This window comes from Simochromis diagramma, unplaced genomic scaffold (genome assembly GCF_900408965.1).
Source record: "Simochromis diagramma unplaced genomic scaffold, fSimDia1.1 OVJJ01000685.1, whole genome shotgun sequence".
NCBI lineage: Eukaryota > Metazoa > Chordata > Actinopteri > Cichliformes > Cichlidae > Simochromis > Simochromis diagramma.
In genome coordinates this window covers 12155283-12182403 of record NW_024387477.1, presented here as the reverse complement: position 1 = coordinate 12182403, position 27121 = coordinate 12155283, and the positions used below count along the sequence as shown (strand labels likewise).

Below are 27121 nucleotides of genomic sequence, written 5' to 3'. Positions count from 1 at the left end.
TTCATAATACACATGAAAAGGTTAAACTATTTCTGGTCAGATGTTAAAACTTTAAGTTGTTCCAGATTGTTACTGTGAACAAGGTAACAGTGGGGAGGGGGTTATGACACTGTGAAAGATTGTGCGGGCAAATGTTCAGGGCTTTCAGGCAGACAAAAGATGCTACAAGAGCTGTGAAAAGCTTCCAAAAGAAAAGTTGGTCTGCTAATGCAATTTATAACACTATCCTCCATTAAATTGAATGTAAACAACACCCCAAAGCAGGTTTCTCTGGGCCAGAGCTTATTTAAGAGGGACAGAGACCAAGTGTAGGTCTATCCAATTCAAATTTAATATTGATTTTGTTAATCGTAGATCCCCCACATCCCCCAAACTAGCAGAACAAGCAGAAAGCGAACAGCTATCATTACTCCTGTGATGGTACTGGGGAAACATTAATCTATATAGATGAGGTAACTCCCCCTCACATGTGAAGTCATCATTATGTTTAAATATGTGGAGAGACATGTTCTTTCCTGGAAGGCCTTTTTAAAATGTAAACCCATTGAAAAAATTCGCTGTATCGAAACAAACTAATACCACAAAGCCAACTGTTGAGCAACTAAAACTATATCAACCAAGAATTGCCTTCAAAACTACAGAAATTGTTTTCTTCAAACAAACATCATCACCAGCCAAGCATCACCTCCCAGTGTTCCTGCTTTCTGGGTATTACGGTAATCAGCATCATGCTACCAGGAAGGCCATTGTGTTGTCTCTTTTGTTAAGCTAACCTACTGACCGTGTTGCGCCCTTTTTTCAACACAAATCTCGGTGGCAGCAAAGTGAAACATGTCCACAAACATGCCACCGGGGAGCCTGAATCTGGAGTCACAGCTTTTGTCCATTATGGACGTGCTGGTGAAAGCGGCGGTGGCAGAAATCAGCCAGCTGTTCTCGGAGAGCTCGGCGTCTCTCCGTCTGCATTTAACCCAGAGCTTGAAGGAAAACGAAAACCTGAGGACGAGGATGAAGGTTATGAGGAGTGAGCTCTTCTCCCTCAGGCTACAAACCAGAACTAATCGACCAGCGAGCCGCTTTTCTCCCATCAGAGGAAACATAACCAAACCACGAGCTAAGCCACAAGGTAACGATACTTTCACTTTAAAAGTACTTCATACTCGAGTAACAAATAACATTCCGCCCCCGCCATTTATATAATTAACTATTAAATACCCACCGCTAGTTACTTCAAACTAATAACGTATAAAACAGCTGTTTTAGCTAGTTTAACGAGTTGATTATGAAAATGCAGATGTGCGGAGTAGTATCGCGCATCAGACACAGCTGGCCCTGGTCATGTGACACAGATAACAGAACCAGCGGGTTTTTTATTGTGGTGATAAAAGTTTATTCGGCTTATTAAATGTGAATTCACTCTCTTACTTAAACTTAATAATGGTCAGCTAAACCGAAACATAAATAAATAAACAAATACACAAATAAATAAAGACACATTTCGATACGCCTATTCAAAGCCTCAGTCTAAAATAATTGTTAAGTGGAATTTCCGCTTAAAGTATGTGATGCTGAATTATAACAAGTCCAACCTCAACTCAGAACATGTGTCTGTCCCTTTAAATACATTTAGTCTTCACCACAATCAAATCAACCCATAAAGAATCAAAGACTCAGGTACACAGGTTATTTATGGACATATTCTATGTTATCATAAATCACTAATACGATGAATTAAAAATCAATGTCTTACATGATCTTTCATATTACATTTCCTTTATAGACATTTTTTTTAAAGGAAAAGTAATGTTTTGTCACTTTTATTGTGTTCACTGTCAGGTAATTGAGTGGCGTAAACCACAGAGACCGTAGAGAAATGCCATTAATTCCCTGAGTTTTAAGTTCCATATCATATTTGGTGTCGACATGTCAACTTGTTTTTTTTTGCAGACACAGAACATAAACAGATTTCCCTAACATTTGTTATCTCTCATTAATTGACTCTTTTACTCTCTGCATGAATCTGAGGGTTGATTAATAGCATACCGACTTTATATCAAGCTTAAAGTCAGAGCTGTCTGTGTCTCAAAAGTGTCTGGATTGCTTAATTAATAATTTTCTGCAGCATTAATCCTTTTCTTAGTTTACAGTTTTATTTTTTATGCAATTCACTTCAATTTTGAATTCAGTCTTATGTGCATAGCTCCAAATCACAGCAACTGTGAGCTCAAGGCACTTAATTAATGTCTTTTTTATCACTATTTTATCATCATCCTCTGACAAGACCTTTGACTGGAGTAGGCGACACTCACAGGGATCATTTTGTGCAAAGAGGAATCATATGACATGTGAAACACTCGTTTTTCTGTGAGCGCACACAGAGCCTGCTTTTGTGATGCTTGTTATCTCCGCTGGGGGTATTAGGTGTTATTGAGCCAGCTAATGCAAAGAAAACCTGGCTGTGTTGAACTTCCTTCATTTTATTCCTGTCAGCTCGTTTCAGCAAACACATGTGACACCAACAGGGAAGTTGCCTCCCCCCCGTCTGTTCTTGACTCTTAAAATCTTTCGTTTTCAGCTCGTATAAATACTGATACCAACAGATGAACAAATAGCTAACTGAAAGTAAATCAAATATTTAATAAAAATATGGAGGACTTGTCCATATTTGGTATTACAAACTGTGCAGTAAGGCTTTGGTGCAAATATTTGTTGAGACCAGGATGTCTAAATGACTGTGACTCAACTCTTCAAAAGTACTGTGTTTAGTTCAGGTTTTGATCAATCTTGAGGTAAAAGTAACACGGAAACTAGTTATAAAAACTAACCATTTTCTGGCCACGCCAGAAATCAAACCAAACTGAACTGAGGGTATAAACTCAAAAAAGAAATAATATTAGAAATATTAAAAAATGATCAGCTGTAATAACTCTGGGCTGCACAATATGAGGAACCTGCATAGTGCTGCAAAATTGTTCTGTATTTTAAAGACTTTATAAGCTCACAGTTTCTTCTGCTTATCTAGTTCAGGGTTGCAGGGAAAACTTTCACAATTAGACTGTAGGTGTGACAATGAATCTAATCTCTGGACTGTGGGTGAAAACTAGAGTACCTGTAAAGAACCCACGCAGAAAGAACACACAAACTCCACATAGTCTGAATTCAAAGCAGGATCGTCTTGCTGTGAGATGACAATGCTGACCACTGCACCACCAGGCCTGTCACACTCTATAAGTGTCAGCGAATAAAAATGCTTTGAAGCGTGCATATTCAGTGTGGCTCTGTAGTTCAGTGATTTATGCATTCACTAGCATTGCAGTTAACATTGCTTTAAATAAAACTAACCACCACAAGTCTTTCCTGGGTGGTGCGACAGTACAGCTAATAAAACAGTTGTGGGTTTGAGGACAGTAAAGGTATGATTGTTGCTCTTCTGTGACTACATCAACACCATCTGTGGTCACAGTTATTTAAGTTACCCTCAAAGTAGTAGGGTCCTGGGTTCAAATCTGTGCTTATCTGGGGACAGGACACTCTCGCAAAAGACATTCTTAATCTAAGGAGTTTCACTTCCTGGTTAAATAAAGATTAATGAATAATAAAAATGTATTTTCCTTTCCTTCTTCAGTTCTCATCAAATCACAAGTGGCTCAAAAGGCGGGTGGGGAAGCTGCTTCTATCGTCCTGCAGTCGGAGAAAAAGACCACCTCCTCAGCAGCTCATGTGCAGGTACATGCAGTCCATAAATGAATAGCAGTAGCTCTGTTTGAAATCTAGTTTGCTCATGCATAGCTGTCCTTAATGTGCTAGTGTGCAGATGTGGAGAGTCCAGATGTCATTCTAATCAAAGATGAGGATGATGTGGGTGGATGTGGGCCAGATGTTGGTGGTGAGTAGGATTTTTAAGTGAGCTTAAAGGGCTGATTAATTATTATTTTTATTTGTATTTTATGTCTTTACTTGTCATCACTACAGCTCACAGATTCTAAAAGCCTAGATTGTCTATCTTCTATCTTAGGGCTGAAAAACAATTAAACCAGGCAAGCCGAGAATAGGAGGAAGAAAGTAGATCAGACGTCAAGCATCTGATAGAAAGTCTCTCTTTCTAAATTACACACAAGCAGTTCCTCATTGATGAGTGCTGAGTAAGAGTGGCCTAAGCGCTTCTGTTTCATAGTGGCCTTTAAAGATGCTATTCTCTGTCTTTTCAGATCAGGGTGACTTTAGAAACCACAGTCTGCAGGGCGGTGTTGCAACAGGAGCTCAGAATTTGGAGCCAGCTGGTTCCTCTTGCTCGACAGGTGATAACGAGGAGCTGAGAATCGTGTGCGTTCACGGCCGAGGCGAAGGGCCTCTACAGGATGAAAGTGACACCCTCTTCTCTGCATCTGAGCTTCAGGCTTTTAGCTCTCTGTCTGACCACAACGTCGGCCACGACAACCTCCTGAATTTCACCACCGACGCAAGTGACAGAGCTCCAATGAGAGTCACACAGGATAACAGTGCCGGACTGGTGAGAAACAACCAACTTGAAAGAAATAATTCCACACAAATGGCTCCGACAGCATTGAACCCTGGATTGAAATCGCCACTAGTAGTAACTGAGGGTCAAGTGGGGCACCCCAGCCACATGAGCCAGTTCCCACAGCAGCAAAACGTCTTCCCTCACACCGCCAACAAATCCCTGGACTGCAACTTCTGTGGCGAGCGCTTCCACAGCCGCGAAGACCTCATCGTACATCGCGCGAGTCACACCGGGGAGTCTCCGGTCCCTTGCTCTCTGTGCGGCAAGTCGTTTGTCAACAAGACCACACTTAGCATCCACATGCGCATTCACACGGGCGAGAAGCCGTACGCATGTGCGCAATGTGGAAAACGCTTCACCCAGAACGGCAGTCTGAAGATCCACCTGCGGACACACTCCGGAGAGAAGCCGTACACCTGCAGTCAGTGCACAGCCAGTTTCAACAACCCCAGCAACCTTCGCAGACACATGATCACACACACCAACGGGGCGCTCTGACCCCAACGAACTAGAAAGACTTGATAGACTTTGCAGTTTAGAAGCACTTTTACTGTCATTTGTGCCACAGTGTAAAACTGTTTTTGGATCACGCGCACTTGTAGATTCCAGGTACGCTGACACAGACAAGCATGATCGCTGTTCATGTTTTTTAACTATAGGAAAACCGGCTTTCTATTCTCGAGCGTGCACAACAGATCCTCAAATGAAGACACTGAAATAAAGAACCATGTCACAGTTAGCAGTGGGTGACTGTGGATTACTTCTGTTTTGGTCTATGTTATTTCAAAATGGGATATCAATTATCATTTGAAGCTTGGACCACAAAATAATTGCCAGAAAATGTTTAATGAAATTATTGAACATTCGGACAAGTTTTTAAAAATAATATTTGAATACTAATTTGCATATATGAGTTTAACTTTGTTTCATATTTGCTCGTTTTTTGCGTTAGTACCTTAAAAATGTCATGTGCAATTTATTTAGGTTTGTCAGGGGGAAGATTACAGTAGAAATCTCAGAAATTGCTGTCAAATATGATACGCTACGCATTAAGGGGTTAAAGTCTATTTTATAGCAGACTTCTGTATCGATAAAGCACCACGACAAGACTGTTTTTGGCCAGATTTGAGCATTTCTGAATTTTATTTATGCACCACATTTAATACAGTGTTATAAAGCATTCCAGCTCAATGATTTGCCCACTGCAGCAAACTGATATATATTAAATTTCTGTTTTCTGACCCCAGACTCTGTTCTAGGAAGCACGTTCAGCATACTCAGGTTATTCCCTTTATCTGGATTCACTTATTCTAACACTAGTAATCAGGATAAGCAGTCACATGAAGCTGGCTATCAGCTGGCTAATTTAGGGTTTCCTCTCTGTGTTCATATCAAAGAGGTGGCGTTGGCAGAATCTGACCAATTACAAAGATGGATAAGTGACAGCAGAGTGGCTGATTTTACACAAGAAGATCAAACTGTAGTATTAGAAAACTATGAAGCAGTTACACACACAATACAAACTGAAAGTAACACGGATTCTGCAGACAAAGCAGCAGTAGGACTGCGTGTATGCTTCAAGTGTTTTTGTTAGTAAGACTGGAAAACACCTACTGTTTTTAATAATATAGCAAGTTGAAGCTAGGAAAGAAAGCTGGCCAAAAATGCAGACGGTGTAAGTTAACAGATGCATCAATATCACAATTCTGTTTAAAGATCTGATAGCTGATAGGTGGTGATTTTATACCTGTTGATCTCTAATCTCAAATATAACCCACACTGGTCTGCTGCATGAGTTACCATGGCGATGTCCAACCTGCAAGAAGTGAATAAAGGTTAACCCTGAAGTTACCGGGCTTAGTTCAAATCCACTGATGTAAAGCTGCTTTTATATACTATAGGGATACTTTTAAGTAACTGCCGAGCTTCCTCAAATAATAAGATTTAATTCAGTCTGAACTTCAAACAAATTGAGAACGAAAAACATGAATCATTACTTATAACAGTTGTTTTTACATGTGTATTATTTCCTTTAAAAACGCACTACCTCTACTGTTGTCATTTTTTGCAGCTTTTTTCCTCTTTTTTGTACTTCCTGGATAGATAGGGCAATAATATGCTAGTCAGTGTGGATATTCTGAATAAATATAGTTGCTTTTTTACTCGATGCCTGAAGAGTTTCATTTTGCACCTCTAGAGTGCAGTGTTGTGCCCCCCCCCCCCAGCACTTATAATGTCTTAAGGCCTGGTCACACTGAATCACTGTGGGTGGGGGGACTCTCAAGGAAACTGGGGGAAATTCCTCACATTGTTCCTCTTTCCACCCTACCCACACTTAAGTATTGTTTAAGAGTTTGTAGTTTGTTTTTTCTTTGATTTTACCGAAAGCTCTGGAAAGTCAGACTGTATTAAAAAAGAGACTTGACTCAAAGTGTTAAAAAAGACACTAAAATTCAAAATAGTAAAAATAAAAATAAAAAACAAACCCTTAGAGGTATAGTCATGCACTAAGCCTTAAATCCTTTAAATAGCTGTGGTCAAGCATGATTCATGTAAAGAAGCATGTTTACCAGCAGACCAAGCGCATGCGTAACATGTGCACGATGGCCGTTGATAGCGGTTTTTAATACCAGTAGTTTTGGCGACTTGGTGAGGAATGCTGTTGTTGTACTTCCCCATGAAAGTGGTGCTTCCTCCCAGACTATTGTTCTTGGGCAATCAATGAAATGACATCAGTGTGTGTGTGTGGCCACTGAGGGGAATGAATGGGAGGAGATAAGAGGCGGTGGGAGGTAGCTTCTATATTCCACAACACAATTTAAATCCCTCACTTCCGTTTTGTTGTAATAGTCTTTCTCATACCAGCCAGTGTACGTTTCATCTAGGAGGGGATACTTTAAATTTTGTCCCTTTTGTGATAGCAGACTGCTGAGTGACTGCGCCCACCTCGTAAGAACACCTGTATGAGAGGAGGAATTTTGTGTGCGCCTGCGTCTTTACGGTAGCCGTTGATCCCGCCCTCTCTTTTGATAGAAAACTCGGTGATGTCGCTCGGTCTTTAACGAGCTTGACCCAGAACCCGGAGAAGGAGGGGGAAAAAAGAGGGCAGAAAACAGTAAAAAAACAAAACAAAAAAAACCGACCGTCTGGAAGGGGCAGGCTTTTCAAGAGCAGGTGAGTAAATTCGTAAATGTTACCATATGGCTGCGTGTGCTGGGGGTCGCGTTTTTCCCCCCTCCATCAAATTATGGGTGCACTGCAGCGCTGGCAAGGAGTGGTCACAGCATCGACTCTCCACGGCTAGCTAACGATGCTAACGTAAAGTTCAAATCGAGACCCTCTATTGCTCGCCGTGCAGGACTCAAACAAGCCTTTGGTGCCAGGAGATAAAACAAAGAAAACAGTCAGACCTGACTGTGAAGGACGCTTTAACCGAATATTCCCGTGCCTAATCTGTTTTTGCTACCCTAACGCTAGCCTGGCTATTTTTTTGGCAGCGATCTGGGACGGCTATGTGGGTTATTGTGATGCTAACGCTGCAAGACAGCCAAACGAGGTCATGCGGGTGCTGAGCGAGCATTCACGCCAACTTGGGCTGATTTGATCTCCGGCGTTGTCATTTATTTGTGTAGTAGCGCTAGCGCAACTACAGAGTAAGTCAAATGCGTGGTCTTTGTTCGCCTTTTATTTATGTCTCTGTGTGCCAGCTCACCGCGTCGCTCCTGCCCCACGCTGCTATCTTAACGCTAGCAAATCAATTCCCGACATTGCGTGGGATTTCAGAAGGGGTGCTAGCAGTTAGCTGATCTTGCAGGTGATAGGTTTTGGGGTGTTCAAGCAGATATGGCAGTGTGATGCTCGAGCGTTTTTTCTTTTTTGCCTGTCTGCACTTAACTGTGGTTTGACCTACTTATCGTTGCAGCTGATGCCTCCTTTCTGCGGGTAGCATCCATATTTTTCAGCTGGAGAAGGGAGCAGATTGCACAGGCTTGACGATAATTACGATTAGGAGCTCTCCCGTGTCCCGGAGCATAATTGGAAACCTGTTTGGTTAGACGTGTATGTATATGTTGCAGAACTCTCTGAGGTTAATGGTCTTCCATTTGCAGCCTGCCACACATCCTGGGATTATTAGCTTGTCAGCCTGTGAACCTGTTGTGTGAGTCCTGTGTGGACTTGTTTTTGTTAGGAAAGTGCCTGGGTGGGGATAACTGTCAGCCTGTTTGTGTGCCTGAACTCACAAACACTGGTTTCATTAAGGCACAAATGCACACAGTGTGTTTTACACGGGCTTCCTGTACCTATCACTTTACCTGTAGCTGACTCATGTGCTCCAGGTGCCACCACTAATAAGTCTGTCTGCAAGTCCTTGTTTGATTGTTGATGCGTGCTGCCGACACAGACTACAATTGTGTCTGCTCTCTTGAGGTGTACAGGTTAATCCCCGAAGGGCCTAGTGTGTGTATGTGTGTCCATCTACGTTCGTGCATGTTAACTGTGTGTGTGTGTGTGTGTGTGTTAGGATGTAAGTGGATTAGGAGGCTAAAGCTTCAATCCCATTACAAGCCATGCTCAGCTTAAACTACCACCAGTGGCATCAAACTGACTTGAGAGCAAATTGCAGTTAGTTACTTTGAGATGTGTGAACAGATGTGCATTTCAGCAGTGAATATCTTGTTTCAGTGGGAGCTGGTGCAGGTGCCTCTGTTACTGACTAGATTTTAATTAAGTGGACAGAGGCTATATTGTTGCTTACATGTGAGTATGATAAGATATCCCCTGACAGGAGTGAGTCACGTTGACTGATGGGTGCAGAATCAGATGGAGCTGTCTGACTCGTGGTGTGTCAGTGTTCGATCAGATGTTGTAGTTGACCTCAAGGCACGGTACTTGACATGTTGAACCTCTTTTACTTCTCCTTGTCATGGTCGACTTGGAACAGTGTGGCTCTTTTTAAAGAACAAAATAGGAAAACTTGTTTTTGTAGTTACATAGACTTTTTTAAAAATGTGTATAAGTCCATGTTGTGACTCTGTACCTGAAGTCCACATGTAGGGTTGCTCCGTTTGTTTCCTCTGGCACTTTACGTTTTGTCTTAGGTTGGTCTTTCTGGGCATATGTTTTTGACAGATATATGTGTGTATGTACGTATGTATGTGTATATATGTCAGACCACAATGTCTGAAACCCAAGAGAAGATGGTGATCTGATTCAGTGGTTAGACCACTCTGCTTCTTGAATCAACAGCCCAAAAATAGACTGATTTTAGATGGAGCCTGCAAACAGTCACCGCAAACATTTAATTTGGTTGCATCAGACATGAACTAGTCTTTTAACCAGTCTGAAGTGCTAAGTTATAAAGTTACAACATCTGCTTACTCAGATTTTGGTTAGTGGATTTATTAAACTTTTAAAAAGCAGAAACTTTGAGTTTTCAGGTAGTTGCAGGGGTACTTTTGGGACCAAATAAAGGAAAATGCGCTAAAAAGCAAAACAATAATTTTCTTGTTTTAGTATTATTTAAAAGCATAACTGTGATTAAAGTGAATGACTTTGTACTTGTAATCTGTAGGAGATTCGAGTGAAAGTAATGTTTGATGTACCTCATGTGAGAACAGAGCATGTAACCGTCCAAAGTTTACGACGTGCGGACACGCCACGTGTTTGCTGCCCCGTGCACGATCTGGCCTTACACCTAATGACAGCTAACTCATAAGATCATTTCCAGTAGCTGGAGCAGCCGTGATGCTGAGTTTCTCACTTTCTTTCTCACATTTAGCATTAGAAAAGGGAACTCACGATAATGTCAGTGTGTCAGTTTTTCTGATGTTATCCCAGATTTTATATAAAAAAAAAATGCTCTAGTAACTTCTTATTTTAAAATAAATTGCAATGACTTAGCTATGCAGGTTCATAAAAATTGGTTCCCAAAGTTCACAAAAGCAGAACAGAAACCAGTAAATGGAGAACAATATTGGCAGGGTGGGAAGTGCCTTGTGGTCGTGTGATCAACATATTGACCATGGGGGATTTTCGCCGCAGCAAAACACTCTGTTGATGGAAGAAGACAACCATCAGCTGGTGGTTTATGAAAGTGTACCTTAGGTAGGTTTTCAAGGTTTGTGTACTACTGGTTCTATTGGGGTAGAGGATTTATAGTGAGCCAAAGACGCCATTGCGGACCTCTCCTCAGCTCTGATGTCGAATTCATAACATCCTGTTTCTCAGGAAGTGGCTATGAGGGGAAAGGGGAGCGGCAGTGGGACGACATTGATTGTTTTCATTGTTCAGCGAAACTCTGCGCTGACTTTCAAGGCCAAAACTAACAGCTGTGAGAGAGAGAGTCGGATGGAGGACAGAAGCCATGCGCATGTAAAGAGTGACATTATAAACACAGATGCGTGCACAGTCAAATGTGTCCTATGATCTTTTTCTTGCTCCCAAACCCTTTTCACACTTGCGCCTGTGCTCTCAGTTGCACAAACTTCTCATTGTTCCTCCAGCCTCCCAGGCTGACAGCTGCAAATTCCCTCCTGGCTGTGGTTAAACCACAATAACACACTTGCTCACACACAGTGTGTGTATATATACACACACACACACACACACTCTCGCCTGCCAAGAAATATCCATCATGGTTTATAATTCATCTTGTGCAAATGGCATTAGTGCTCATTAGTTCAATAAGATGGCCTACAGACAGGTAATGATAATATTAATGATTTTAACAAGCCAAGAATTGAGACTATGCGAGTTTATCACAAAGCTACGGTATGTAAACAGAGCAGCTTTAGAGACTTGATTAGTTTATTTTGCTGTGTTTGGGTCACAGTGACCAGTAAACCTGCCTTGAAGTGCCACAAAAGCACAGTAAACTCTGATCTCTGAGTGATTATTAGCTAGTGTCCTCCTTAGCCTGTTCCACACTGGATGAGTGGGTGGGCTGCTGTGCTGAATTGGCAGGAGACAATGCTAGGAATGCAAGATTAGCTTTTATCTTTGATTCAGCACTCCTTTCCTTATCGCCCCCAACCCCCCCCCCCCCCCCCCCCCCCAAGCTTCACCCTCTCATTCCCTCATCTTTCCTACAAGTCCATCTGTTTTATTTGTTTCCAGCTCTTAAAAGTCTGTTCATCTCAATCTCTAAAGGATGAAATCAACCCTGTCTGGGCTGTGACCATATAAAGGCATGTGGGTAACACGACAGCAGTTTGTGATTTGCTCAGGTAGGAGGTTATGACTCTCTGTGAGTCAATGAGGTGACATCATATCGCTTCCTGGCAGCCAGCCTTATCCCACATGCAAATGCTGGTTTTGGTTCTCGTGGATTCCTTTGTCTTAGGAAACACTTAAGCCACGCCTGGTTTCCTCATCAGGTCATCCCACTTTCCCTCCCTCTTTTCCCATACTGAACACACCCCATTCTGGGATTTTATTTTATGTTTTTCTTTTTTTAAATGTCGTGTGCTTTGTTAGTCATTATTTTGAAATTCGTACAGGAACAGACAGGCACTGCAGCTGTCAGTTCACTAGGTAAAATGAAACTGAGAAAATGATCTTACTGTGTGGTAATAGTTTTGTTTTTAATAATTTTCTTTATAAACTCATGCTGGGTCATGAAAGTCAAACGACGAGTCATTCATCATCACATCTTGAGCCCCAATGCTTGCTTTGTGCTTTGCTCTACACCTGTTATCTGAAGTGTAAATGCAGGGCCCTGTTTCTTGTTCAAACTTTCAGCTGCGTTGGTGCATGTGCGCCAGACAGTGTGACTGAAATTTAGTCACCCCCCCCCCCCCCACCTCGTCCAACCGGTCATGCAGGTGTGTAGCAATAGCGGGTTTATTCACCTCATGAAGAGCTGGGCCGCTGCAGAACAGGGTGTATCACCAGATAAGAGGATCTGAGTCTCCACTATCCAGTTGCTTGCCTCTGGTATAACAATGTCTCTTTTTAAGGTACAATAACAAAGGATATAGAGGGAGGGGATATAAGGCAGTTAGGAGATTTGGGAATTAATGCTCGGAGCTACAGGTAGGGTGAAAACTGATTAGAGAGAAAAGCTTGGATTAAAAAAAGGGCAAAAAGAAGAGGTAGTAAGAAGAACATATGTTAGAATCTCTAAAACCTGCTTTTGCTTAAGCTCTTTATGCTGAAAATCGATGTTATCCAACCTAGAAATAGCTGCAGGTTGTTAAACTTCCCCAGCTAGCCTCCATATTCTGGCCAAATGTTGAGTAAATACAGGGTGTGTCCAAAGGCTGAAACTACTGTATATCTGTCTCCCTGCTGTGCCTTCCTCCCCACAGAGCGAGCAAACAACCCCCGTTGACACGCTTGTACGGTATTCTCACTGTGTTGCTGATTTTTTTTCAAGCCGATGCGTCTTCTCTAAAACACTTCTCGCCCTCTTTCCTCCACCTCTCCTTTCTTTCTCTGCAGTCCATTTCTACCTGCTTCTGGGGCTCGGTGGTTGGGTCACTTTCCACACATGAACAACTAAAGCGCCACTTCTGAACTTGGTGTGATCTCTCACCTCTTCTACCAAAACCCTGCCCACAGGTTAAGGTGTGTATTTTGGATTTTCTGTAAACCCAGTTTAAAGGCAGATGGTGCATTTTTAGTGGTCAGCCCATAAGGAGAAGTGTGCAGTTCTCTTTTGGGTTAAAGGTTGTAAGTTGTGGTGTTAAGCTTCCTGTTTCAGTAAAAAAAAAGCTTCATTCTCTAAGGGTAAAGGTTGTTTATATAAAGGATTTTCTATTTATCACCAGAAATTATTCTACTTGAATGTGGGGGGGAGTGACTTATCCAAGGACAGCATTTAGCTTTTCTCTGCTCTTATCTGAAACTTTATCCATGAAATGTCTTGTGATACAAAGATACTAATACATGTTTTAAAAACTTTTCTTGGCGTCTTATTTCTTGTGTGGTATCGGACAGTGTCAAAATTTAGAGGATATCTTTGTTTATTTAATGATGGTGTATTAAACTGCATGCAGTCATTGACGTAATGTTGTGATAAAATACTACATATCCACGTTTTATGATTTAACAAACTTTTATGGTTAAGTGCTATAAACCTCTGCTACCACTTCCTCTCTGCTGCAGTTTACCAGTGAAGTTGGGATTTCAGGGTTTTTTTTTTTTTTTGTTTGTTTTTTTTCTTGTTTTAATCCTTTGAACACGGTAAATTTTCCCACGCAGAATTTAAATGGGTTGGCCATGTAAATATAATTATTTTAGCCAAAAAAGACATTGATTTTTTTTTTTAAATCAGTTTTCCTCAATTCATCTCTTTTTTTTTTTTTTTTTTTGTTTTGTTTTTTTCTTCCTTGTATTTTGCAAAAGTTCTCTGTTACAAAGTTTTCTGCCTGCAGGCTGACCAGTCGCTGGTACTGGTTTTCTAAGCAGTCTCTCATTCAGTTGAGCCCCATAGGATGTGACTGACAAGGAAAATGAATCAACTGCTCTGTCTTGTATTTGTCACAAAGTGCTTGGAAATGTGAGAGAGTGCAAGAGGAACACCTTATTTTTATTTATTTATTTTTTTGTCTGTGTGTGTAGAATCCTTGTCTGTTGCTGTTGATGACGTGTGAATATGTGGGAAATATTGCTCATAGTTGTGACATTTGGGGGGGGGAGATGAATGAAATGGACATGACAGGAAGTCTCTTCCTGTAAAATTCTAGTGTATTGGGGAAAGTTCTCTGGTTGACGTTCAGTTGGAGGCGTGTCTTTACGCTAACCGTTGTAATTTCATCACTGAAGCCAAATCATGAAGCGAACTCTTGTGAAATCCCGTAGCTCTCTAAAAAACCTCTGTCTTAGTTACCAAGCAAGATCTGAGGATAACCACCTCCCCATTCAAATCATGCATCAGCTGGATCTCGCTGTACTCTGTTTGGAGAGTGTGTTTTTGTTATACACCCTCTCCCACTGCTGTAGCCTGTTTTAGGGCTGTATGCATGTGTGTAACGCCCCCTTGTCTCCCCTTGGGGCTGTGTAGTGTGTATGGAGCAGTGCGAGAGCGCAGCGGCTCTGCTGGAGTCGGTCAGGGAGCAGGAGGTGCAGTTTGAACAGCTGACCAGGGCGCTGGAGGAGGAGAGGAGGAGAGTGGGCCTCCCCGCCACTAGCCCCTCAACCTTGGGTCGTCCCCTCCCTCACACACAGGTAACTGCCCAAAGAACCCAAATATTCCCATCTTGAGTCATTTCAACACCTCTACGTCTTTGATTGTATGGATCATTATTCCCTCCATCCAACCCTTGGCGTGAGTTCATGCATCGTTTGTCTCTTGACATTCATCCGTCCATCACTCATCCCCTATCTCCTTGGTCCCACCTCCTCCCATCCAGTGCTCAGCAAGGGCGTTTCTGTGCGTCATTCTTGTAACTTTTTTTTTATTTATTTATTTTTTTTAGATCTTTCTTTATGGACTCTGATAACATATGTCTGACTCGTTAACTCTCATCTGCAAATTTATCATTACATGCCTTCAAAACCTGTCAGCATGCCTACAGTGTCACTCACCGGACGCACTCTGACTCACATTCATTTTTCATTCTCCCCTGCTGTGGAATTTCAGTCATTTTCTTATCCCTTCACAGCATTGTGCATGTGTTGCATAGTCCTCTAAACAAGTTTTCTTCTCCAAGTTTTTGTTTTGTTTTTTTAAGATCACAGATTCTTTTCTTTCATGATCATGTCGCATCCTCAGTGTTCATTTGTTTTAAACTCTACTAGATGAATGGCTGTTTAAAAGTCGATATTCATTTCTGCTGTATGCATCAGTCTTAACTGTCTGTGTGTTGGTGCTGCATGTTGTATCTATTAGACTTGCAAATTTGTGTGTTGTATGTTAGAAATTGTTATGGCTGCTCCACAGAGCTTCCAGGTTTGGCAGGAAGCTGACAGGTTGGCTTAGGATGGCTTTTCAAAATGACAGTGGATACATTTTGACCATTTGGCCATTAACTGACACATTTTAGCTCTGATGCTGTCAATATGTCATATCTGACAACTGAGAGCACTCATGGAGGCAGATTTGCTAAATGACAATAATGGATTTTGTGCAGATGTTATAAGACGTTACATTTTCTTTTTCAAATAAATTAAAAAAAGAGGGACTATAAGTAAGTATATTTATTTTCTTACATTTATTTAAAGCTTTTTAGAGGTTTAGCTGTGACTCCCACTTGTTTTGTTTTCCAGACTAATAATTTATGTGGTCCCACTGTTATCATGTGCCATTTTTCTTTACCATAGCGCTTAACTATCACAGTAGCAAGTTTGAGCAGTTAGAAAATAATGGACCTGTTTTTGTTTGTTTGATCAAGTCACACTTTTACAGTAGAGGAGAAAAGTTGGCACACTTTTGTAAGCAGTTCTTAAATGTTTTCCTTCCTTTTTCAGGGCGTGCTGACATTGATTAGATCTCATGTTTTGTCTTATGAAAATCCTTGAAAGCCTGAAGGCTACAAAAACTTTGTGATAGCTGTCAATGCTTTATGATAAAGGCACACAGTATCTGTTCTGCGATTATGGGTTCAAATGCATACCAGAGTTGTTTGTAAATCAGATGGTATTAAAGGAAGGACCAGCTCTAGAGGAAGTTTGTGCTTCCTTTACGGTGTATGCACAGTCTGCTCTTCCAATCTTCATATCGCTTTTAAAAAAAAACAAAAACACAGCCCTGCTTCCTTGTGGGCACACAATAAACCGCAGTAGCATTGCAACAAAGTGGAAGAAATTGTAAAAGGTCTTTAAATGTTTTTCTGGTCGGCAGTATCAGTAATACTGAAACTGAGTGTCGAAACGCTAAACAGCTGCTGATAAACGCTTCCAAAATAGCTCAGTTGTGCTGCGCTTGCATGTGATTGCCACTAACCGAGGTAGTTGCATTGCTAGAGTGTTACTGTGGTTTAGAAAGAAAGTGTCCCAAGTCGTACACTGTGACAGCCTTTGATTATATAAGAGTTTAGTGCAGGAGGAAACGAGGTGTGAGGATGACTGGCTGCATTCCAAAATGTCCTCCTTCGTGTCTGGCAGTGATTCACAGACCATAAACATGCAGGGACGGTTTGGTCAGCACTGAATGTGCTTCAGCAGCAGTAATATCATCTGAGTGGTTAAAAGTAGACAGCACAGACTACTGGGAACTGTGCCTTTACCCTCAATCTTGTATATTGTTTCAGTGTAATAGTATATTTAATTTTTTTTTTCCTGTGTATTTCACAGTCATGTTTTCCTCTTTTATCCCAGAACGGGCGTTTAGGGGATGCAGACATAGAACGACTGAAGCTGACAGACACATATATAAACGGCACACAGGTATGTGATTGTACAAAGTTAAGCACATTTAAAAAATAATGTTCTTTTATCTATGCTTAAATATTTACACGTGTGGTGTCTTTGCTACAGTACAGGATGGTGGACCCTGCACATGGCGCTCTCGATGAGAGCTACACGCCAGAGGATGAATCTCAGGAAGTGCATTCAGTCTTTTCCGAAGAAGGAACCACGCGGCGGATGGACAATGGGGTATGTTAATCTAGCGCATGCTTCATTTTCACCGATGATATCAGACGTTATTAAATTTTAATTTAGCCATGAACATTTTAAAACACTGGACTGATCTCACTATGCCACAGATGAAGAAACCGATATCGCGCACAGTCCTGCCTACTGAGTCATTGTCCATCGATGGGGGCTTGTCAGTGCCTGGTATGGGCGTCTACAGCGCCACATTGGACCGTCCTTACAGGCAGCCTGGTGGAATGGACTACCCCACTGCTACAGTACCCAGAAACTACCACTATGGTCCTGTGGGTGGTTACGATGACTATCGCGGAGGTCCGCCATCAGAGGCCTACGCTAGTCTGAGCAGGGGTTCACACATGGATGATCGCTACAGGTGATTGATGCTTCTAGACAGTGTCTTGACGTTTAATGGTGACTGCTTTGCCCTACATTCAAGCATACACGTCTTTACAAGCCACAGTGTAACGGAAGTTTCCATCATTGCATACAGGGGAATAACTTCCTGTTTTGCCTCATTAATTATTTAACTTTTTAGCCCTTGTTAATACTAATAGACATGTTTTTCCACACTCAATAATTCAAAGCTAAATATAATTCCCCCTTTTTTTTTAAGCATGCTTTTTTTTTTGTAGTGCATATTCATCATCATTCAGTCATGTGTGAAACTGACATGAGCAGAATTTATAGTTGACAGGCCTTGAACTTAACACCATAATAACATGATGGTAACATATAGCCAGTCTATAAACATCTGTTCCGCATTTGTCCACAGACCATGAAGTGTCAGGCAGAAGCCGAGATGTGACATCAGATAACACGTGTCGATCTTTTCCACATTAGCAGCACCTATCCTGCTATCTCTGTCAATCTAACACTGTCCTTTCTTTGGAAAAGAAAGGATTAAGCTAACCCGACTCATCACTTTCATAACTGCCATCTTTACTCAGGCCAATGGATGGCTACAGGACTCTGGACTCTGGCTACCGGGCTCCGAGCCGCCAGCAGCTCGACCCGTACGCAGCACAGCCCCAGGTGGGTCGGGGAATGAGGGCCATGGGCTCTGCGATGGAGATGCGGTATGGGCACGGTCACTATGGTTTGGAGGATGATCAACGTAGCATGGGATATGATGAATATGGAATGGGGCCTCCACCCATGCACCCTGGAGGCTATGGTACCATGCCACGCCTGGGACCGGGGCCTGGGGGTATTGATAGACGAAGACTGAGGTAAAATAAAAACATACTGTTCTGCACTAAGTCAATTCACAACATTACATAGTTTATTTGATAAATAAACACTCTTGATAAATGCTTCCGTCCACTTTTACAGGAGCTGCGAGGACACTTTGGACAGTGACATAGGCAGCGTTGAGCCATACGCCTGGGCCGTCCCGATGACAATGGAGAGAGGAAGCATGGCTTCTCTGGACAGCACATTGAGAAAACCTCCTACTTCGTGGAGACAGCCAGAGCTTCCGGAGGTTATCGCCATGTTGAATTACCGCCTGGACCCTGTCAAGACCAACGCTGCTGCCTTCCTCCAGCACCTCACATTCAAAAATGACAAGGTAAAGCCAACTCTGCAATTGTGTTTCTGGTAGTTCTCTCTTTCTTTGTATGCTGAGTTGTAGTGTTTCTTCTGCTAATTTCTTTTTTTAAAAGGAAGTATCTAATTATGTTTGTAGGTTAAATCAGAGGTGCGCCGCCTAAAGGGCATCCCAGCTTTGGTGTCGATGCTGGACCATCCTAGTAAGGATGTGCATCACTCAGCCTGCGGGGCTCTGAAGAATATTTCATATGGACGAGACCAAGACAACAAAATCGCCATCAAGAACTGCGATGGCGTACCTGCTCTGGTCAGATTACTGAGGAAAACGCACAACCAGGATCTCACAGACACTATCACAGGTATCACTGTTATGTAAAATACTTGTTTTTTGTTCTTTTTGATATATGTGGCTCTTAAATGTTACTACTATTTGGAAGATTTGTGTGGTGGTTATATTTTCTTATTTTAAAGGCTCAACTGTCTCTTTATTTCATTCTAATATTCATTCTAAATTATCCCAGGCACCTTGTGGAACCTTTCATCCCACGATTCGGTTAAGATGGAGATTGTGGACCACGCCCTGCATGCCCTAGTTGACGAGGTGATTGTTCCACACTCAGGCTGGGAGAGAGGGAACAGCGGAGGAGGAGAAGAAAGCTGCAAACCACGCCATATGGAGTGGCAGACCGCCTTGACCAACACTGCTGGCTGCCTTAGGTATGCAAGAGATCAATGGATGCAAAGCAGAGGAAGTTGAAGAAGGAGAAAAGGAAGCTTATTTTAAGGAGAAAACATGCAATTATGTGCTTAACTTCTCTCCCTTTACTTCAGGAATGTGAGTTCAGAACGCAGCGAGGCCAGGCGAAAGCTGAGGGAATGCACGGGGCTGGTGGATTCACTTATGTACATGGTCCAGTCACAGATCAACTGCAAAGATGTGGACAATAAGGTTAAAAATTCACTTATAACTGTCCCTTTTTTCGCAAGACAGTTGTGCGATTTTAAAAAAAATAAATGAATAAATAAAAATTGGAGTTTGAGCCTTTTGTCCCCATTCACCCCTTCTTCCTATAGCTGGTGGAGAACTGCGTCTGCCTTCTGAGGAATCTGTCCTATCAGGTTCACCGTGAAATCCCCGGCTCTGAACAATACGCAGAGGCCATACCTGTCAACCAGGGCCCAGCTCCAGCCAGTAAGGGCGGCTGCTTTGGCTCTAGAAAAGGCAAAGGTTGGTGTTTTACAGCTACATTGTGTCAGATTTGTGGTTGAGTGAGTGGCAGTTACTGGTGGGGTTGAGCTTTTTGGTGGCAGAAGACCCTTTCCCTGTTTTTCACACTCTACTGTTTCCCCCCTTTCCTTTTCTCCCTCCTTATTTCTTCCCACCCTATTTCACTTCTTCCTCTCTGTGCTCTGTTTAGATGAGTGGTTTTCCAAAGGTAAGAGTTTGCGTTTGGTGTTCTGCGAACACCTGCGAAGCTGTCCATCCCTCTCATCACATTATTTTACTAATGCATATTGAAACACCTGGAGAAATAACGTTGAATTTACACGCATTCCACAGGCATGATCACACATAGCATTGCATGCTGATGGTGCTTGTTCCACTGGTTGCATGTTGGACCAGATAACAAGACTGAGAATATGAAAATGGTTATACCCCCCCCTCCCAACATCACTATATCTGTCTTATCTGCTGTTTCTTTTTTTTCTGCAGGAAAGAAGGACGTAGATGATGGAAGTGCAGATATGGTTGATATTCCAAAGAGAACGACACCTGCCAGAGGTACTGTTTGTGTGTCTGCTTCTCTTTCAGATGATTTATAGTTGATCAGGGAGCTTGTGTTCATATAAAAGCATACAACTCTCTCTCTCTCTGCCAACTTTAGGTTATGAGCTTTTGTTCCAGCCTGAAGTGGTTCGTGTTTACACGTCACTGCTCAAAGAGAGCCAGAACCCATCAGTGCTCGAGGCTGCTGCCGGCGCCATCCAGAACCTGTGTGCTGGCCGGTGGACTGTTAGTATCATTTCTTATCAGTGATTCAGAGCTGGCTCTCTGCTATAAAAGGCTAATGTTTAATTTTGAACTTTAAAAGTGCATGAACCCTGAATAGTTGGGTCTGTCTTTGTTTTTATGTTATTAGATGACAACTAAAGTTGATCTGTTCTTTGTGCTTTTCATACAGTATGGTCGGTATATCAGGGCCAAGGTGCGTCATGAGCAAGGACTCCCCATGATGGCGGAACTGCTGGCTCATGGCAATGATCGTGTGGTTCGTGCAATGTCTGGAGCTTTGAGGAATCTTGCCATTGACAACCGAAACTGTGAACTGCTAGGTAAGGTTGTTTCTTCTTAGCTGTTATCTATTATCTTAGCATCTGTGTCATTTTGTTTTCTAAACATTCATTGCACTTGGGTTAAGAGTAAGAGTTTCTCTTGCAGGTTTGCATGCAGTGCCTCACCTTGTGGCCAACCTGCCTGGAGCCCAGAATCAGTCTGGGCGTAATCTATCCGAGGAGACAGTTGTGTCTGTACTGAGCACGCTCAGTGAGGTGCTAGGCAACAGATTGGAGCCAGCAAAGGTCCTTCGAGAGAAACGAGGCATCGAGAGCCTGGTGCTAATCAACAAAGATGGGTAAGTGTTCTGAGTGTAGAAAAGGTGCTTTGCGTATGTGGTTTTTTTTTTTTTGTTTGTTTGTTTTTTTTTGTATAAAAGCAGCTGTTTTCTAACCGGTGTAAACCGTGTGTGTGTTATATAACAGAAAACTCATCAGAGATGATAACAGCTCCAACCCTTATCTCTGGTTATCTTTCAGCAAGCGCTCTGATCGCGAAGTGCGGGGGGCGAGCCAGGTCCTGCAGCTCGTCTGGGCTCACAAGGAACTGCGCCGACCTCTTGAGAAAGACGGCTGGAAGAAAACTGACTTCATGGTTAACATTAACCCAGGCACCGCTACCACTAACGGCCCGAACACTCGAGCTAACGGCACCTATGAAGACAGCACTACACCCCTCCTGGACAGAGGTGAGCAGAGAAAGTATTTACATAAAATTTTGCAGGAGGGTTATTTATGAAGAGTTTTGCAGCTTAACTCATGAATTGTTTTTCTTTGTGTCAGGGGAAAAGAGGGACATGATTCCCCTGAATGACATTGGCCCTGGTTAGTAGATTTCTTTTAGATTTCTTTTGTTTTTGGGGGTTTTTGTTCTGCCTCAAGATTAAATCTTTAACAAATTTTAACCTGTTTTCATCTTCCTTCAGAGGCCTACTCTACACTGGACCAGAAAGAAAGGAGACACACTCTGGATGAGACCACAGACACTTTACCGGTACTTCAAGTCACTGTTAACATGTTGGATTGCTGGCTTAATGACACTAATCCCTAACCTCCTGCACAGCTCTGAATATTTCCTGATTGTAACCTTTTAAAACCTCACGATTACTGACACATATTTTCTCACACTCATTTCCTGTCCGCCTTCTTTCTTTCTGTCTTTCTCGGCTCCTTTCTCAGCGAGGGGTGTATGGGGGCAGAAAGGGCTCCCTGCCTCTATTGGACTCCTACGATGGTTAGCCCTCCCCCATCCCCTCTACCCCCCTCTGCATGTAACAGCATGGTATGTCCAACTGACCTCTATTCCTGCATGAACTTTATGAACTCCTTTTTTTCTCTAATAACTGAAAACCTGAGTGAAACCTGGTCCAAGTCTGATTGTGAACTAAAACAGGCAGAGGTGTCGTTGTACTGATGCTTAAATATGAGATACCCTGATGTGTTGTGTATTCATGCTGGTATAGTATGCTGCTAGGTGTTCCTTGTGCATTGTCCTCTGTCATTGTAAATCCGAACCCCGGGCTGATCATTAAATAACAACATTTAGATCCTCAGAATAATAACTGTTTATGCATTAGTGTTGTCACAATACCACAGTTTTAAAAGTTACTTACAGTCCTTTTAATACAAAACCAAAGTTCTGTGTCAGTTTTCTACCCGTTTGCTGTACATGATCTCATGGGACTGTTTGGTACAAATGGCATGAAACTTCAGGCCCATTTTGTGCCTTATGCGTGCATTTATTTTGTTAAATGCCATACAAAAAAGTTACTGGTCACATTTGTTGTTCTTGACAAGAAATGGCACATGAAAATCAAAACGATTCTGATGAAATTGATGATTCCCAAAGCAGTTTTGCTGTGACAGCTACTCTAATCTTTGTACCCCTCAAAGTCCTTTACAATCAGCTGCTGGAGTGGATTTAAGAATGTCGGGAAGTGTTAATGCTTTTGTCATGTTGTGAAATATTTGTCTGGTTTTTCGGAGATCCATTCCAGTGTTGTGGGTTGTTATTTGTGTGTGAGAGCACACTCTTGTGGTTGTGTCGGCTACTACAATAACACACACCCAAGAATAGAAATGGGTTTCATTGATTTCTTTGAGTTTGTGAGGAAAGTAGTGGCAAAAAGTGCTATTTCTTAACAGCTTTGTTTGGATTACTTTGTAAAATGTTCCTGACTGCATGACCAGAATGGTGAGGGTTTTAAATAAACATGTTTGGCAGTTAAGACACGTAACAAATCAAACACAGAGCAGCCCGGTTACTTGTTTAGAGTCATTAATGGATGATTGACTTCAGCACAGACTTCAGTTTATTATGGAATAGTTTTATGTGCAGGGCAGCAGGCCAGGAACTAGAATCTAATTTAACTAAACTAAAGCAGTAATGTGATTATAGTAGCCTCCTGTTGAAAGGTCGTTTACTGTGACAACACTAGTGTGTAGATTGCCATACTTATACCACACAAGTCTTTGTGTTGCCTCCTTCTTTGATGTCTAAATCAGCCACATATCTTTTGTACTTGTGTTTTTTTTTTTGTTTTTTTTTTGTTTTTGTTTTTGTTTTTTTTAATCATTGTGTTTTCGTCTCTTCCTCCAGAAAAACTGATAGTTTGCATCACCCAGACTGGGCCGTCCCTGCCCTACCACTGCTACTGAGGAGAGAAGATCCAGACTCTCCCTCTCCTCACCCCTTCCTTTCCCCGTTTCTCTCTCTTATCACCACACAAATGGGATCAAAACATGGGGGCGGGGGGGGTTGGCATCCAAAGAAAGTGGTTGTGTTGCAGGCAAAGACTTTCAAGCAACACACACGTGCAAATTCAGTTGTAGCAGCAGAAATGTATTCCGTTTATAACTTATAATTATTCTGTAAAGGCAATCACCTTTGTTGACAATCATTTGATTCTGGTGTTGTCCTCTGGCTTGCTTTTTTTTTTTTTTTTTTTTTTTTTTTTTTTTTTTTTTTTCATGCTGTTAACTTTTTTTTTTCTTTCTTTTTTTCTCCTCTTGGCAATTTTATTGTCATGTTACAGCCACCTGACATTGGCCCTGATAAGTTTGTATTTAGACATTTAAGTAGGGTATATACTGTATATAAAAAGAAAAGGGGGGTGACTGCAGTAGTTTTGGCTCATTAATTTAACTAATGGGAGGTTGGGACACCGACAGCCCGCCCTGTAGATTGAGAATGTTTATATAGGAGTTATTTTCCTGTCTAGAGTTATTTTCTCTCAGTTGGGATGACAAGAAAGGGCAGGTGTGTGTATATTTATCATACAGTAAACCTGTGGGTGTGTGTGCACGTGGAAAATGAATATGGACCTTTTGAATGATTGTGTGTTGATCCAGATGACACCACATGTTTTTCCATCAGTTATGCTTATTTTTTTTTTCTTTTTTTTTTTTTTTTTGTGCGCTCCTCTTCCTGTGATGAAGCTGTTCTTGTTTTGTTCCCTTTTGTCCCTCCCCACATGGAACATTTAAGAGAATTTCAGCTGCTTTATTTTGGATTTTCCTGTTTGGGTTTAGCCAACTAAACCAGCCAACACTTCAGACCTGGTACTGAGATGAAGCTGTGAACAAACACTACTAAGCCACTAAAATATTTCGACATACAGCTTCAGAAGGCCCTTAACCATTCCTGTACACCTGCCTGTTCATCTTTTCTTTTTCTTTTTTTTCTTCTGGACCAGCTGAAGTGACTTTTTGGAAGAAATTTAAATATAAAATTCTGTAGCTGTTTTTTATACATGCTTGTCTGTATTAAAACATTTGGGAGGCTTCTGTACTCAGAGGAGACTCGAGTTTTAACAGGTTGGGAGAGATACAGGTGTAATTTAAACTGGGAGGCTGGCAGAAGGCACATTTTGTTTTTGGGTTTGTTTTTTGTTTTGTTTTTTTGTATTTCTTTGTGCGTCTGTTTCTTTTTATTTTCTGGAGGTTTATATGTATGGGAGTGGTGGATGAGAGCATTATGCAATTTGTTCTACTTTATAATTCCACTTTTACATCAGAGTTGTTTTAAAGGCAAAAGAGACCAATCATCTTTTTGTTTTTGTTTTTTACTCTTCACACACATAGTATATTTGTACTGTTGCCTATCCATGTAAAATTATGATGTACCATTCATTACCTGCCTTGGCTCTGAGAAGTTGCTTTCGTTTTTTCTTTTTTCAGTGACGTATGTAACTGGTTGTTTTTTATAAATAAAGATCTTTTCCTAGACAAGCTTTGGTAACGTGTGCTTGATGTGGCTGTGTGCTGATGTGAGGAAGGACTCCTGTATCGTGTGGATAAACATATCTAATTAAAGAGGGGAAATGCATCTGTGTAATTTCATCCCCTCACTCTTGTAAAGGCAAATGCTAATAGTTGGTGTGTTTGATATTCACTCCCTCACATCTTTAGATCGAATTAGTAGTGCTTTCAGTTGGGGAATGCTTTTTATTTGAGAGACAAACACGTTAATCTCCTAACTTAAGACCTCAAACTGCTCACGCCTTGTGCTCAAGCCTTATTAAAGCCAGCTAACTTTCAAGCGCCACAGTAAAGCTGAAGGCCGGGCGAGCGTTGACGTTCTCGGCTTTGCTGTTTGTCTCTGGTTACACACAGAGCAGCATGTTGACAGGAGGGTAGTGTCCTGAAGGTGTGCGTGTGTTTGCTTCCAAACATGTCAAAGACACACAGTTGGTTGTCTGTGGATACGAAAGTGTTTAGGTGTTTCAAGTATGCAGCGCATCTGAAATGCATCGTGGGCTGGTTGAGAAGCAGCTGCTGGATCACGAGGGCTATGAGCTATGATGTCTGTGTGAAAGTTTGATATTAGTTAAGCTATGATGTGCATGCGTCTGCTTGGAATATAAAATTAACCTTAAATTGAATACACAAGGTGCAGGAAGACGGCCAGTGAGTGCATGTTAGTGGTGTTTTAGCACCGTGAGGGAGTTTATTCTATAGTGTGGAGGTTCACATGCTTTTTGTAGTAGCTACTAAACAATTTATTCATTCTTGAATCTCTTTACTTTTAGTTGTAACAGTTTGAATCACACCAGCATACACATAATACTCCTGCTTTCATCTCTCAATCTTAAGCAGTCATTTTCACTTTTAAAAGCCACAGAGTCCTGTTTACAAGGGAAGCTACAGATTAATGATTTATGAGAGATGTGCCAAAAAACGCCTACATGTATTTTAAGTTTTGAGAACTAGGCCTGATTTGAGTTTTTAAGCGTGTAAAAGGTATAAAGCCCCACAATAGACTGGCAACCTGTTCAGAGTGCATCCTGCCTATTAGCCAAGGGCAGCTGAGCTAGACTCCAATGCCCCCTTATCCTGAAATGTATAAGACAGATTGATGTGCAAATTGAGAATTTTGGTTAAAAAAATAAAGCAAAACCTCTTTCACTTCTACTTATCTTCTTTAACAGGTCTTGACATTAGCTAGCAACAGCCATCACTGCTGAAATTGAACAAAAATGAAGCTAAACTGCAGAAGCAGTGTGTGAAAACCTAAGCATGCTCCATGATTCAGTAGCTCGTAGAACCACCTTTAGCAGCAGTAAGTAGTTTTCTGTATGACTTCATCTGTCTCTCACGTCACTGTAACAGAATTTTGGCCCGCTCTTCTTTACAGCATTGCTTCAGTTCATTGAGGTTTGCAGGCGTTCGTTTATGCGCGGCTCTTTTAAGGTCCCACCACAGCATTTCAGTCGGGCTGAGGTTTGGACTTTTACTGGGCTGTTGCAACAACTCGATTCTTTACTTTTCAGCCATTCTGTTGTAGATTTGCTGCTGTGCTTGGTCAACTTGTGCCAAGCTATACAGGGAGTGCAGAATTATTAGGCAAATGAGTATTTTGTCCACATCATCCTCTTCATGCATGTTGTCTTACTCCAAGCTGTATAGGCTCGAAAGCCTACTACCAATTAAGCATATTAGGTGATGTTCAACTCTGTAATGAGAAGGGGTGTGGTCTAATAACATCAACACCCTATATCAGGTGTGCATAATTATTAGGCAACGTCCTTTCCTTTGGCAAAATGGGTCAAAAGAAGGACTTGACAGGCTCAGAAAAGTCAAAAATAGTGAGATATCTTGCAGAGGGATGCAGCAGTCTCAAAATTGCAAAGCTTCTGAAGCGTGATCATCGAACAATCAAGCGTTTCATTTAAA

At 41.7% G+C, this 27121-nt stretch overlaps 1 protein-coding gene across 8 annotated transcripts; it reads left to right on the top strand.

The window, feature by feature from the left end:
* Positions 1–7387: 7387 nt before the first annotated feature.
* LOC120723697 (catenin delta-1-like) lies at positions 7388–25177 on the top strand. 8 transcript variants are annotated; one of them, XM_040015318.1, is made up of 23 exons: positions 7388–7471; positions 7556–7696; positions 12965–13090; positions 14529–14692; positions 16784–16852; positions 16943–17062; positions 17173–17435; positions 18010–18291; positions 18395–18632; positions 18750–18972; positions 19135–19330; positions 19445–19562; positions 19688–19841; positions 20032–20049; positions 20328–20396; positions 20500–20627; positions 20797–20947; positions 21054–21246; positions 21428–21636; positions 21731–21772; positions 21874–21941; positions 22127–22181; positions 23547–25177. In XM_040015318.1, the coding sequence occupies exons 4-23, from the start codon at positions 14534–14536 to the stop codon at positions 23603–23605; spliced, it is 2814 nt and encodes a 937-aa protein (XP_039871252.1). In that variant the 5' UTR covers positions 7388–7471; positions 7556–7696; positions 12965–13090; positions 14529–14533; the 3' UTR covers positions 23606–25177. The 8 variants fall into 8 exon arrangements, with proteins under 8 accessions (XP_039871252.1, XP_039871250.1, XP_039871255.1 ...); XM_040015316.1 differs by having other exon boundaries at positions 7388–7696; XM_040015321.1 differs by having other exon boundaries at positions 7388–7696; positions 22127–22229.
* Positions 25178–27121: the final 1944 nt, after the last annotated feature.